The sequence below is a fragment of the Narcine bancroftii genome, chromosome 2, assembly GCF_036971445.1.
Source record: "Narcine bancroftii isolate sNarBan1 chromosome 2, sNarBan1.hap1, whole genome shotgun sequence".
Lineage (NCBI taxonomy): Eukaryota > Metazoa > Chordata > Chondrichthyes > Torpediniformes > Narcinidae > Narcine > Narcine bancroftii.
Window position 1 is genome coordinate 180,863,885 of NC_091470.1, and position 15,950 is coordinate 180,879,834.

A 15,950-nucleotide genomic window follows, 5' to 3' on the forward strand; every position below is an offset into this window, starting at 1 on the left:
GACACGGTAGGGGACATAATGGCAGCATCATATAACTCAAAAGCCAGAGGTGTAGCCATATTAATCATTAAAAATGTTCCAATCAAAATAGAGGAGGAAATAATAGATCCAGCAGGGAGGTATGTAATGATAAAGTGTCAGATATATTCAAAATTCTGGAATTTGGTCAATATATATGCACCTAATGAGGAGGATCAAAAGTTTATGCAAGATATCTTTTTGAAGATTGTAGATACGCAGGGAAATATATTGGACTCAAAGATGGATAAAACTAGACAAAAGACTAGTAGAAAGAACAAAGTAGCCAAATTTATGGTTAAATCAATGCAAGAAATGCAACTTATGGATATATGGAGGAGACAACACCCAAAGGAGAAGGAATACTCATATTATTCGAGTAGACATAAAACATACTCAAGGATTGACCTGTTCCTGTTGTCGGCCCATATCCAAGGGAGAGTTAGGAAAACGGAATATAAAGCTTGATTGTTATCTGATCATTCACCCTTGTTATTAACAATAGAGCTGGAGGACATCCCACCAAGAATGTATAGATGGAAATTAAACTCTATGCTACTTAAAAGACAGGATTTTAGAGAATTCATTGAAAATACGGAATCAGTGAAAGGTAAATTTATATTATGAGATACAATGAAAGCCTTCATCAGAGGGCAGATAATAAGTTATTTAACTAATGAAAAGGACTACAATTGGGAAATAGAACAGCTGGAAAGGGAAATAGCAAGTACAGAAAAAGAGCTAGCCACAAAGGAAGATACAACAAAAAGAAGAGAAATGGCAGACCAAAAAATAAAATACAAAACACTACAAACGTACAAGGTGGAAAAGAACATAATGAAGACAAAGCAGAAGTATTATGAGCTAGGAGAAAAAACACACAAAATACTAGCTTGTCAGCTTAAAACAGAACAAACTAAAAGAACGGTATTGGCATCAAGTAAAAAGGACATACAAATTACATATAACCCAAGAGAGATCAATGAAAACTTCAAGGAATTCTACGAGCAATTATACCAAACTGAGAACAAAGGGAAAGAAGACAAAATAGATGAGTTTCTAGCTAAAACTGAGCTACCAAAATTGCAAGAAGAGGAGGAAAACAAATTGATAAAACCATTTGAAATAGAGGAAATACAGGATATATTAAAAAAGCTACCGAACAATAAAACACCTGGAGAGGACAGACTCCCAATAGAATTCTATAAAACATTTAAAGACTTATTAATTCCTCCTCTCCTGGAAGTAATGAACCAGATTGAAGAAACACAAAACTTGCCAGAATCATGTAAATCAGCAATATTTACGGTAATACCAAAGACGGGGAAGGATCCACTAGCACCAGCATCGTATAGATCAATATCTCTACTTAACTCAGATTATAAGATTATAGCAAAACTATTAGCAAACAGATTGGCCGACTGAGTACCAAAAATAGTAAAACTAGATCAAACTGGATTTATTAAGAAAAGACGAACAACGTACAATATCTGTAAGTTCATTAACTTAATCCATGCAGTACAAAGAAACAAGACACCAACAGTGGCGGTTGCCTTAGACGCAGAGAAAGCCTTTGACAGGGTAGAATGGAATCGTTTATTCAAAGTACTAGAAGATCAACCTATCATGAGAAATATATTAATTGGATTAAAGCATTATAAAGGTGACAGTAAATGGATATATATCAAACCAATTTAAATTAAGCAGGTCAACTAGGCAGGGAAGTCCGCTATCTCCCTCACTGTTCACGTTAGCTATAGAACCCTTGGCAGAACTGATAAGAACAGAAAATAAAATAAGAGGATAAAAATAAAAGAGAAGGAATATAAAATCAGTCTATTTGCAGATGATGTCATAGTATACTTAACAGAACCAGAATTATCAATAAAAGAATTACATAAGAAATTGAAGGAATATGGAGAAATATCGGGGTATAAGATCAAAACAAATAAAAGTGAAGTGATGCCAATGAATAATACGGATTTCCCAAAGTTTAAGAAAGAATCACCATTTAAATGGCAAATACAAGCAATCCGATACCTTGGTATTCAACTAGATAATAATCTAGGCCATCTATACAAATTAAATTATCAGCCATTAATGAAGAAATTACAAGAACATTGGAAAGATTTACCACTAACACTGATAGGAAGGGTAAATTGCATTAACATGAATATCATCCCAAGGATACAATGCCTATTTCAAATGTTACCAATTCACTTAACAGAGAAATTCTTCAATGAGCTAAAGAAAATAATAAGGAAATTCTTATGGAAAGGGGGGAAACCGAGGATAGCGCTAGATAAATTAACAGAATGGTACAAACAAGGGGGCTTACAGCTACCAAACTTTAAGAATTATTATAGAGTAGCACAATTAAGATACCTATCAGATTTTTATCAAACAAGGGAAAAACCAGATTGGACCAGATTAGAGCTAGATAAAATAGGGGAGAAGGTACCTGAACATATACTATACAAGTGAGATGAAAAGCTGGTGCAACATGGGAATTCACCAGTACTGCACCATCTGCTCAACATTTGGAAGAAGATACATGTAGAAATGAAAAAAAATATATCAACTACCAAAATTAATATTGACGCAAAATCAACTAATCCCTTTTACAATAGATAACCTTTCCTTTAGAGGATGGGAGAGAAAAGGGATCAAAAGAATAGAAAATTGTTTTTTGGGAAATAATTTATTATCTTTTGAACAAATGACAAAATATATCACCAACTGAAAACCTACTTGAAGGACAAATTGGGAAGCAGGCTGAGGTTACCAGAAGGAAGCAGTTTTGAATATGTGATTACAGACACAATGATAATTAAAAGATTTATAACAAACATGTACATTAAACTGCAAGAGAAAGAGAATGATGAAATAAGGTGTAAACCCAAACAAAAGTTGGAACAAGATCTAAACATAAAGATAAAGAATGAAACATGGGAAAAGCTATGCTCCGGAACTTTGAAAAATAAACACGAGGTTACGCATGATACAGTATAATTGGTTACACAGGCTATACAGCACACCCCAAAAGTTAAATAAATGGGATCCAACAGTATCAGGTAGATGTTTTCGCTGTAAGAAGGAAAAGGAACAACAGTACATGCAATTTGGGCATGTGAGAAAGTGGAAAAGTTTTGGGAAGATCTAAATCAGGTATTAAATAAAATCACAAAAAGCAACATACCAAAAAATCCAGAGATCTTTCTTCTAAGTAATATAAGAAGTAAAGAACTTGGACTCGATTTGGATGAAGCACAAAAAAGATTTATTATGATAGCCTCAGCGGTAGCAAAAAAAATGTTATATCAACCTGGAAATCAGAAGAGAGCCTGAGAATACAGTAATGGTACATAGAAATGAATAAATGTATTCCATTGGAAAAAAATAACATATAATTTAAGAAATAACATCACAGTATTCAAACAAATTTGGGAACCATTCATGGAACACAACAGAGAAGTCCTACCGCAGACCTCCACCACCTAAAATGACAGAATGAGAAGATGAAATGAACTGACCCAGTGTGTAAAAGTAGATGACACCATTTTCTTGTTTATTTTCAATGTGTGAGGACATTGTTTAATGGGTTTATTGTATTCTTTATGTTGAACTTTGAGTGGGTGGGGGGCGGGTTAAGGAGGGAGGGAAGGGAGGAGGGAAAAGGGGGAGAAAATGCCGCTGTGTATGTTCAAGAGGGAAATGTTTGTGTGTATTTTAGTCAATATGGTTCATTGTGTGAAAATTTTTAAAAAAATTTAAAATCTCCCGCCACCTCAAGCCACAGGCGGGAAATGGTAGTGATACAATGCTCAGGTTAGATAGGGGTGAAACCCTTCTTCCAGCAATGTAAGGGAGGGCAACAATGAACAGGATCCGGCTCCAACAAAGTTTTGAATATAATAGACGAAGTTGTATTATAACCCTAACCCTAACCCTAACCCTAATATGATGCCGCTTTAGTTGCCCATACAGAGCCAGCTCTTCAGCGCTTGACGTCCTGCTTTGCGGAAACTGCCAAAATGTTTGGCCTGGAAGTCAGCCTGAAGAAAACTGAGGTCCTCCATCAGCCAGCTCCCCACCATGACTACCAGCCCCCCCACATCTCCATCGGGCACACAAAACTCAAAACGGTCAACCAGTTTACCTATCTCGGCTGCACCATTTCATCAGATGCAAGGATCGACAATGAGATAGACAACAGACTCGCCAAGGCAAATAGCGCCTTTGGAAGACTACACAAAAGAGTCTGGAAAAACAACCAACTGAAAAACCTCACAAAGATAAGCGTATTCAGAGCCGTTGTCATACCCACACTCCTGTTCGGCTCCGAATCATGGGTCCTCTACCGGCATCACCTACGGCTCCTAGAACGCTTCCACCAGCGTTGTCTCCGCTCCATCCTCAACATCCATTGGAGCGCTCACACCCCTAACGTCGAAGTACTCGAGATGGCAGAGGTCGACAGCATCGAGTCCACGCTGCTGAAGATCCAGCTGCGCTGGATGGGTCACGTCTCCAGAATGGAGGACCATCGCCTTCCCAAGATCGTGTTATATGGCGAGCTCTCCACTGGCCACCGTGACAGAGGTGCACCAAAGAAAAGGTACAAGGACTGCCTAAAGAAATCTCTTGGTGCCTGCCACATTGACCACCGCCAGTGGGCTGATAACGCCTCAAACCGTGCATCTTGGCGCCTCACAGTTTGGCGGGCAGCAACCTCCTTTGAAGAAGACCGCAGAGCCCACCTCACTGACAAAAGGCAAAGGAGGAAAAACCCAACACCCAACCGCAACCAACCAATTTTCCCTTGCAACCGCTGCAATCGTGTCTGCCTGTCCCGCATCGGACTTGTCAGCCACAAACGAGCCTGCAGCTGACGTGGACTTTTTACCCCCTCCATAAATCTTCGTCCGCGAAGCCAAGCCAAAGAAGATATAATAGATGCAGCTGTTCAGCAATGGAATCCGTTAGGAGCCCAGGAACATCGCCCTCATTCTTCCCTTTCTATCAATAGCCACCACCCCGGGCAGTCCTAGATTCTGGGAGAAACACACTGACATGCTGCAGAAACTCAGGAGGTCTCGCAGCTTCCACAGCTCCAACCGCCTCACCATGCTTTCCACACCGGAATGAAAAATGGGGACAGTCCCTGAACTTTTTGCTTCCCAACCCTGTCCATCAAACCCGGGCGATCACTGTGCGTGCTTCAGGGAGGCGCAGAGATCTGATGTCACAAAGGCATTAGACCTTGCCCGGTTGGGAGGCGAGTGGGGTTGCAGCAAGACGCCACAATTGTTACATTGCAGTGGTGCACAGGGGATTCCCTCCCCTGCCTTCTTAAAGGTCCTCGCAGGCCGCGTTTTTAAAAGCTGTTCTCCTAATTTAGCGCCCCTCTCCTCGCCGAGTGTGGGACTATAGTAACCGGTGTCCGCCATCAGCCCGGTGGCTCCGATCGCTAGCTCCAGCCTGCTGTGCTCCGCCTGCCGCTCATCAAACCCAAGCGGTCACCGCTGCAACACCGCCTGCGAGTCAACGGGGAAACCGACCGCACAGCAATCTAATTTTTCGCCATTTCACACCCACAACCCCCCATTTTGCTCAGGTCCATGTGTCTGCCTTTTGGGTCCTCTGTTGGACCATCCCCCACCACCACTGCAGTCCGGACCCCACCACTCCCCGAGTAACACACCTCCAACTGCACCCTTCCATCTCCCATTCCCAACATTCAACTCTTACTCGCTTCAGCTCGTTTCCGATTTCCCTCCTCCTTCCAATGTACACCTGCCCCAGATTCCCGCTCCCCCCCACCCCCTTCCAGTCAGCATCACCACTCGTGCTATCTTTTCACAAAGGTTTTTCTGTTCCGTTAACGAATGTCATTCCGGGGTTAAAATGAGGAATCGACAGCTCTCATCTCAATTCCTGTTTATTTCATCATTCCCACATTGAATTTCCACTGGTTTTATTTACAGGCTGATGGGGGGGGGGGGGGGGGGGGTCCACAATGAGGAATTTGAGGATTCAAAGGGACCCGTTCAGCGCCAACCTGTTGTCACCGGGGTTTCTCCCCCACCGTCCCTGACCCCGCTCCTGACACCGGACCCAAACGTTTTATAGATCCGGAGGGAGACCGAGGCAGATTCTCAGCCACTTGTTAACATCCCACGTCCAGAAGAAGGGATAAAGTTTTCCCGTGAATTCACACCCAGTGAAGGAGTGGAGACGGGACTTGGTGTCGGCGCTGTAAAATGAAACGGTCCCGGACTCGTAACTGAGATAAACTCCCACCGTCCCGGGGATGGGACCGGCAGGGAGACGGGATGGAGTGGAGGTGTTCGTATAAAATCCGTCACCCACTTGCTTGATGCTCCAAATTCCAGTCTCCGGGGTGAGGCGGACACATCCCTTCCTCTCCACAGACTCTGCGGCCACTCCCAGACACCAAACCCAATTCCCCGACACCTCCACCTCCCAGTAATGTCTCCCCGAGGTGAAACCCTCTGATCCATGCGCACAAGGTCGGACCGTGAACCTCTTCCCGGTGTCAGGGAGATCCCTCCGAGTCCCGGACAATCTTACGCTCTTCCGATCCTCAGACACCTCGAATTCTGACTCCGCTGTGTCCAATTCCAGGGTAACGGAGACTGGGGGGGGGGGGGGGGGGAGGGGGGGTAAAACAGAGAATTAGAGTCCGGCGGGATCGTGGGGTGGTGGGGGGGGGGTGGGGGGAGAGAGTGTGAGCTAGAAATTCGGACAGTGCAGATGATAATCTGCGGCGATGCGAGGTCTGATGTGGACCTGGAGAGTGAGAGAGCGGAGACATAGTGCTGCTCCGCAGGTTCCAATTGCTAATCTCAAATTGAAGTCAATATTGGAATGAAACGGCCTATTAAAGGACCGTGTTTGTGAGTAAAACCGTTTTGCTTCATTCTCCTATTGTCAGGGACGCTGGACAATGCTCATGGCGACTCTTGTTTGTCTCACGGATTTGTGTTAACCGTTAATTTAATGTTAAACTATATTTCTTTTATAAAAATGTCTTAGTAAAGTCAATTATAGGGTTAAAATATTGTATCTGTATTCTTAGCTGGGGGTTGGTATTGGGTCACACACAGGCCACAGCACATTTATAGAGAACCATAAATTTCTGAGAAGTGTGTTGATTTTCAATCACAACGTCTTGGACAGACAGAGCTAATAGATTTCAAGTGAGTCTTAATTATTCAGGAAATGCTGAGGAAGCCATCAGATTTTAATCAAAGCCACTTAAGCTTCGTGGACAGAGATGAGGACAGACGTTGTTATGGATATGGAATGATTTTGAAAAGGTACAGAGGTTTGGTAGAAATAAAACTGATGGTCATGTAGTTTTCAAGAATTGGGACTCACCTGGGTGATGATGTAAAGGTCACGTGATTTGGATAAATTTATTACCAAATTCAGACATTTTGAGTTCAGGTTTTGGAAGACTTCAACATGGAGTTGACAGAAGTCAAAACCCGGTGACATACAGGGAGTTGACACCTTGTGAAAGACAGGTCTGAGTTACAGTAACTGGAATTGGTGGTGTGTTACTCCTGGGAAAAGGGGAACACAGAATCAGTGGCTTTTGAAATAGGCAATTTTGCTGTCTCTTTTGAAAAGAGGACAGATTTCTACTTGGTCTATTTTTCTGTTTGGCCACTTCAATTAATTCTTTTCTGGTTTGTGACTTCATCGTGAAACAAGATAACCACATTTGTTTAACCCTTGCCTGGGGTTCTGAATTAATCATAGAATACAAACAAGACTAAAATGGTGCTGAAGTTTTAAAGATTGACTTTAATTACACACACACACACACACACACACACACAAATACACACGTATACACAAATTCACACACATACGTACATATCCACACATATAAACACACATCTGCGCATAGTGGGATTAGGTTTAGAGCTAAGTAAGTTTAGAGATAATTAAAAACTACTAGTTTGAATTTACTATTGGTGAAATTTCCTTTGCTGTTTCAGTTTTAATGCTAGAAAACTCAGTTTAGTCCCAAAAATAATTGAAAGGATTTTTAGGTTGTCATTTTAAAGTCATTTTAATGTGACATTTTAAAGTTATTATTATGCGATAATATGTGGCTTGTGATCTTGTGAATAAAAAGAACATTGAAACTTCAGAGTGTTTTAGGAAATAGAGGTTTCACACGTGCAATGGTAGATGCCAACAACTTGCTAATAGGGGTGGTTATGGAAGCAGGTCGCAACATTTAAGGGTAATTTTGACAGGAACTCGCACAGACAAGGAACGGAGGGATGTAGATCAGGTGCAGGGAGAAGCAAGCAGTATGATTTGGTAACATGGACAGCACTGATATTGTAGGCCGAAAGGCCTGTGCAATAGTTAATTCTATTTGTTTATGTCAATCTTGGGCCAGATAAGGGCTCTGCTTCTGTTACCTGAGCCTAGATTCTGAGTGAAGTTCATTGCTGGTTGGGTTTTGTCGATCTCATTGTTTCACTGCATCACTGAGATCATTTTGGTGACAACAGTGAGGTTTGTGTGTCCAGCAGGGGCCAGATCTGAGTCAATGAGAGTCTCCGAGAGGGATCGGGCTCAGATTTCTGTCTTTGAAGGATCCAGGTGTAATTTCTATGACAATCCCGCCATTCATTCCCTGTGTTTAAAACATATCTCATGGGGTGGAAGGGGGTGGGGTGGGGGATGGATGGGTTCTGGATCCAGTTGTGTATCTCCATGTCCCTTAACTAATTATATGAACATCTGTGTTGGTTCTGTTCAGGGATGGGACATCTCCAGCTGGTGAAGTGTCAGCGAACGGGGTTGGGTTGGTGCTGGATACCCCGTATCTTGCATCTATAGAGGCAGTGAAAGGGCCATGAACAGTGAGAAAGTAGCTTTACCTCGCCTTCTGGCATCAAGCGTTTCTTCCACAACTGTGTCCAACAGGAAGGGATTCTCGAAGTTTTCAGTCCTCAGAGCATCATCTCTCACAGACAACACATTCTCATCCACAACAAACCTGTAAATATTAAACAGCTGGTTACAACCTGAGCATCAACAATTGGTGAATTAATTCCAAACCGACGCAGGATTTCAGTGAAGAACATTTCCTACCTGCTCTCCCGATGGGCTTCCTCCTGAAATAAATAAAACACGGATATGAATTGATTGAGACGGACCATCGATACCACAGCAGCAGGAGGTTCACCCAAATCCTTACCAACCTGCTGAACACCCCAATTCCCAACGTCCACTGACACACAGGCAGAAAGAGGGTGTAGCACAAGGGACCCAGAACCATCCTTTACCTTTAGAAATATCACGATATCCTTTTCATCCATCCTTTCCTGTAACCTTGAGAGTTCCTGCTGAATAGACTCTAAATTTTCTTGAATCTGTCGAAGATTTTCCTGCATTGGATTGACAACTCTCTCTTCCTCTTCCCTGACTTCTTTGAGCAAGCGCTCCTCTTTCTCCACGAGATCCTTGTGCAGTTGAGCAAATTGGGATGTGACGTGGGACTGAAGGTTATCTGTCTGGTCCTGAAACGAGGGGAGAAGATGTTGCATTTCCCATTTGACTTCGAAGGTGAATTTTCTGTCCGTCGAAGTCTCTACCGGTTCTTAGAGAACCCCAATCACTCGCCTTCTGTAACATGCACACGAAACTACTCTCTCACACATGCTTGTTAACTCCCAACCAATTCACATCAGTCGGCTGGTTACAGCAGCCAATTATCCATCCAACCAGGCTGTCTGTGGGACGTGACGAACACGGTGGTCACTGAGACCACCTACAAAGTCCACACAGGCAGCTCCAGAGGTCACTGGTTCTGCAAACCCCTCAGCGGGACCGACTCCCACACTGTGATGTCAAGCAGAGTGCGGAGAAAACATTCCCACGACCACCTGACAAATCCTGCAGAGGAATCCCTTACCCGCACCCCAGAAATCTTCTCCTTCTGTCGCTGCTCTATTTCCAGCATCGCCGATTTCCTTTCTGTGAGACATTGCACGGAAGATTTAATCTGATCCTGGGAAGCAGAGAGCAAAGGAGTTAGACCATAATTTCGTTTTAAAATTCGCATTTAGACATACAGCGCAGTAACAGGCCGTTTCCCCGATTACCGATGCCACCTAATTACACCCAGTTAACCGACGACCCCGGTATTTTTTGGAAGAGTGGGAGAAAACCAGAGCCCCCGGGAGAAACCCACGCAGACACGGGGAGAACATACAAACTCCTGACAGACAGCGCGGGATTCGAACCCCGGTTCCTGGCGCTGTAGCAAAATTATCCATAAAATAATGATGTGTGCAAAGATTGTTTGGTCTTTACTTTACAGATGTCGGCGGCTTCTTGAACCGGCAGGAAGCGGTGCTCTCTGTGTTCCCGCGCAGTCACACAGATCACACAGATCAGCTCCTTGTCGGTTGCACAGAACAGCTTCAGCTCTTCCTGATGTTCTTCGCAGAGAGGTTTCCTCTCCTTCTCCGCCGGATTCAGGTCCACTTTCCGAGCTCTCTCGGCCAGACTGGCCATGGCCCGGTTCACCCTGAGGGTTCCGTCCACAAACCCCCCTCTACACTCCGGGCAGGAGTTCCTTCCCGCCTTTGCCCAACTCTGGGTGATACAGGAGCGGCAGAAGGTGTGGCCGCACTCCAGTATAACCGGATCGGTGAAGAAATCTAGGCAGACGGGACAAGTGGACGCTTCGGCCCATTGCTCACTCCGGTCTTTATCAGTCATGTCAGATTCCGACGGCTCCTGGTTCAAAGTCCCGCGAGTGACCACTGCCTGCGCCCTCGGACCTTGTTACTTGGCAATAAGGATGTAGTGGGAAGATCTCCCGGCCGCCCCAACTCAAGCTACAGGCGGGAGGTGGCAGATATATAATGCACAGTGTCAAACAGGCAAGAAGGACTTGGGACAGTCTCTAAGGTAAGACCCGGAGTCAACAATGTCCTGGGCGAAAACTTGTCGGCTGCATCTTGCCCGAATAAAAAAAAATCCCCATCAATGTTTGCGTCTCCAAAGCAACAGTTCAAACGTCAAATTTATTGTCACAGTTCATGACGTCGCATGCAATCCTGAGTTTCTATTTGGCGGGCAGGGCAGCATTTCTAATTATCGGTAATTGTAAACTGTAAGAAAATACTCAATACTATCTAGAATACGGAGAGAGATTGAGTAGACTGGGTCTTTATTCATTGGAGCTTAGAAGATTGAGGGGGGATTTGATAGAGGTATTTAAAATTATGAGGGGGTAGATAGAGTAGATGTGAATAGGCTCTTCCCCTTGAGAGTAGGGGAGATTAGAACGAGGGCTCATAAGTTTAGGGTTGGGGGCAAAAGTTTAGAGGTAACATGAGAGGGGGAGCTTCTTCACTCAGAGAGGGGTGGCCAAGTGGAATGACCTCCTGAAAGAGGTGGTTGCGGCAGGGTCAATTCTGTCATTGAAGAGCGAGCGGAATGACCTCCTGGAAGAGGTGGTTGCGGCAGGGTCAATTCTGTCATTGAAGAGCGAGCGGAATGACCTCCTGGAAGAGGTGGTTGCGGCAGGGTCAATTCTGTCATTGAAGAGCGAGCGGAATGACCTCCTGGAAGAGGTGGTTGCGGCAGGGTCAATTCTGTCATTGAAGAGCGAGCGGAATGACCTCCTGGAAGAGGTGGTTGCGGCAGGGTCAATTCTGTCATTGAAGAGCGAGCGGAATGACCTCCTGGAAGAGGTGGTTGCGGCAGGGTCAATTCTGTCATTGAAGAGCGAGCGGAATGACCTCCTGGAAGAGGTGGTTGCGGCAGGGTCAATTCTGTCATTGAAGAGCGAGTGGAATGACCTCCTGGAAGAGGTGGTTGCGGCAGGGTCAATTCTGTCATTGAAGAGCGAGTGGAATGACCTCCTGGAAGAGGTGGTTGCGGCAGGGTCAATTCTGACATTGAAGAGCGAGTGGAATGACCTCCTGGAAGAGGTGGTTGCGGCAGGGTCAATTCTGTCATTGAAGAGCGAGTGGAATGACCTCCTGGAAGAGGTGGTTGCGGCAGGGTCAATTCTGACATTGAAGAGCGAGTGGAATGACCTCCTGGAAGAGGTGGTTGCGGCAGGGTCAATTCTGTCATTGAAGAGCGAGTGGAATGACCTCCTGGGTGGTTGCGGCAGGGTCAATTCTGTCATTGAAGAGCGAGTGGAATGACCTCCTGGAAGAGGTGGTTGCGACAGGGTCAATTCTGTCATTGAAGAGCGAGTGGAATGACCTCCTGGGTGGTTGCGGCAGGGTCAATTCTGTCATTGAAGAGCGAGTGGAATGACCTCCTGGAAGAGGTGGTTGCGACAGGGTCAATTCTGTCATTGAAGAAGAGGTTGGATGTGGACATAGATGTGAAGGAGTTGGAGGGTTATTGGGCAAGGGAGCAGGTAGGTGGAGCTAGTGGAGTTTCACGTAAATCGGTGCGGACAAGAAGGGCCGATATGGCCTGTTTCCGTAATGTAATTGTTATATGGTTATATAAATAAGAAACTGTAAACAAACTGATTGCAAATACAGAGGCATAGTAATAAATAAATAATGAGGAACGCCCTGAAATGGAGACCTGGTCTCAGTCCCATTATAAACTCCTGTTTCTTTTACTCCCATTAGATCTTTCTCCATATTTATATTACATGTGTTAAAATTCACTTTGTCTGCCAATTAGGATGATCGAAAGTGGAATTCCCTTTTCAAAGTCGGATTGGCTTCATTTCCACCACGATTGGCCCAGCAGCCGTATGAGCGAAACGATGTTAGAGATTGGGATATGGGGTTTGAATCCCACGCTGTCTGCGAGGAGTTTATACGATCACCCCGGGTCTGCATGGGTCTTCCCCCCACCCCGGGGGGCTCCGGTTTCCTCCCATCCTTCTAAAAATAATGAGTATGTCATTTTATTGGGTGTAAATCGGTTGGCATGGACTCTTCGGGGTGGGGATGGGGGGGGGGGGTGGGGGAATGCCCTGTTACTGCACTGTTGGTCTAATTTTTTTTAAATTACATTTTAACCACTGTTCCAAATTGTGCTTTTGGAATTTCCAACTGAAGGTAACAACTTCCCTCTATTTTATCCATACCTGGCCTATGCATTGTACTGCTACCACCTCCCAGCTGTGGCTTTGGTTGGGGGTGGCTGGGAGATGTTCATACTGAACCCTTGCGGAAAAGTGACATTCAGTTCCCAATACTTTGATTGCCTTTCTCTAAACAAGAACTGACCTTGGACTCCTCTATCAAATCTCCTCTCAACCTTTCTGTTCAAGGGAGAACCAATGGCCACCTTGCTAGTTTCACTCACCGTGGTTCCTGACTCCTCATCGCACACAGCAGTCTTGTGAGAAATCTGTTGCTTTACCATACACTACTCTCTCATGGTCCATCCCTTCGTGAGCGAAGATGAATACGATGCCTTGTAGCTCTTCTGCCCTCACCGAACTTTTTGTAGTTGTTGGCACATTGTGATGTGTCACTGTGAATCATGGAACACCACCCAGTGCGATTTTTTGCGAGGCCCTCCCAGTCAGTATGGTTGACGTGGAATGACTGGAGATCATGCTTGGTTACGTCTTTGAGGTGAAGACATGGGTGGCCAACAGGGCAGGGAGCATCTGGTAGCCCTCTGTAGAAGACATCTTTGGGCAATCGGCCGACCTCCATACGGACAATGTGGCCAGCCCACCACAGGCAGCAAACGCGGATGATTGAGTTGAGGTCCATACTTCCATCTTCTCCAGGAATTGGAGGGTTGTGATTCTGTCGCACCATGAGTAGCCTAGGATGGATCTGAGCATACATTACATGGGTGAAATTACAACCCTATAAATACGCTTTTTTTTAAATTAAAAAAAACAATCACCCCAAAAAGGTGAAAAAAAATTAGGTTCATTGTCCATTCAGAAATCTGATGGCAGAGGAGAAGAAGCTGTTTTTGTAACGTTGAGTGTTCAAGTTCCGGAACCTCCTTCATGTTGGTAACTGTGTGAGAAGAGGGCATAGCCTAGGGTGATGGGGGCCCTTGAGGACAGAAGCAGCTTTCTCCAGACACCATCTCTCTTGTGGATGTCATCTATGAAGTGAAGACTGATGCCCATGATAGCGCTGGCTGGCCGAGTTGATCACCCTCCATAGCCATTTCCTCTTCAATTCATTGGCACCTCCATGCCAGGCAGTGATGCCACCGGCCAGAATGCTCTGCCTGGCACACCTGTAGTAATTTGCAAGAGTCTTTGGTGATGTACAAAATCTCCTGAAACTCTTCACAAAGTACAGCCGTTGGCAGGCCTTCTCCGTAATGGCCCCCCTCAAGAGATGTTGGCACCCCTGAATCTGAAGGTCTTTACCCTCTCCACTACTAAACCCTTCATCAGAGGAACTGGTTTGTGTTCTCCTGATATCCCCCCCACCACTGCCCGCCTCCCAAAAAACAATTTTCTATTCTTTTGATTCCTTTTCTCTCCCATTCTCTCAAGGAAAGGTTATCTATTGTAAAAGGGATTCGCGGATTTTGCGTCAATAATAATTTTGGTATTTGGTAATTCGTTTTTTTTCCTTTCTAAGTGGATCTTCTTCCATGTATTAAGTAAATGGTGCAGTACTGGTGAACTTTTATATTGCATCAGCTTTTCATCCCATTTATGAAGTATATGTTCTGGTACCTTCTCCCCTATTTTATCTAGTTCTATCTTAGTCCAGTCTAGTTTTTCCCTTGTCTGATAAAAATCTGATAAATACCTTAATTGTGCAGCCCTATAATAATTTTTTTAATTTGGTAACTGCAAACCACCTTGATTATACATCTCTGCTAATTTATCTAATGCTGCCCTTGGTTTCCTCCTTTTTCACAAGAATTTCCTTATTATTCTCTTTAGTTCCTTAAAGAATTTTTCTGTTAAGGGAATTGGTAATGTTTGAAATAAGTATTGTATCCTTGGGAAGACATTCATTTTAATACAGTTCACCCTCCCTATCAACGTTAGTGGTAGCTCTTTCCAATGTTCTAAGTCTTCCTGTTAGTGGCTGATAATTTAATTTATACAGGTGCCTTAAGTTATTATCTAACCTAATACCTAGGTATCAGATTGCTTGTTTGCCATTTAAATGGTGATTTTAAAAAAAATCTGTATAATCCGCAATACTCATTGGCATCACTTCACTTTTATTTGTGTTGATCTTGTACTCCGATATTTCTCCATATTCCTTTAATTTTTTATGTAATTATTTTGCTGATACCTCTAGTTCTGTTAGGTATGATGTCATCTGCAAATAAGCTGATTTTATACTCCTCCTTTATTTTTATCCCTTTTATTTTATTTTCTATTCTTATCAGTTCTGCCAAAGGTTCTATTGCTAAAGAGAACAATGAGTGGGTGTAATGGAGGATTTAGACTAGCTTATGAAAGAAGGGATGCAGTTGTATCAGAAGACATAATCTGTTAGAAACAGAAGTACCTTTAAAGAAATTACTCGACAAAAATTGAGAACAAAGAACATTTATTACAACAACAATGCAAAGTTGGGTGCTTCCCCTTACCCTGGGAATACACACATACACTGGGGCTCACCCAACTTTTATACAGTGAATTTCAGTATCAGAATACCCTCCCCCTTACATTCTTCTGCCCCCTGGATGGGTTTGGCATAGGCAATCCTTCCTGCCTACGTGCAGTTTCAGTGGACTTGGAGGACCAGGGGGTATCCTGTCGGTGTCTTCTCATGTCATTATCCCCATTGTCCTTATTCATAACCTTGCCCTTGTCCCCATTCACACCTTTCCAACTCTCAGAGCTACAGTCCCTTCATATGCAGAGTTCGCTAATCCTGTCTAGGGTTTACTAAGTAAATATGCATAACTTGATAAATCTGTGTATGGCTTAC

General features: G+C 44.0%; 1 protein-coding gene across 1 annotated transcript; it reads right to left on the bottom strand.

The window, feature by feature from the left end:
- Positions 1-5,941: 5,941 nt before the first annotated feature.
- On the bottom strand, positions 5,942-11,074 carry LOC138754722 (nuclear factor 7, brain-like). Its single transcript, XM_069919472.1, has 6 exons — positions 10,390-11,074; positions 9,989-10,084; positions 9,360-9,593; positions 9,166-9,188; positions 8,952-9,070; positions 5,942-6,677 (listed from the first exon to the last, which is right to left on the bottom strand). Exons 1-6 carry the CDS (start codon positions 10,798-10,800, stop codon positions 6,145-6,147), a joined length of 1,416 nt encoding a protein of 471 aa, XP_069775573.1. The 5' UTR covers positions 10,801-11,074; the 3' UTR covers positions 5,942-6,144.
- Positions 11,075-15,950: the final 4,876 nt, after the last annotated feature.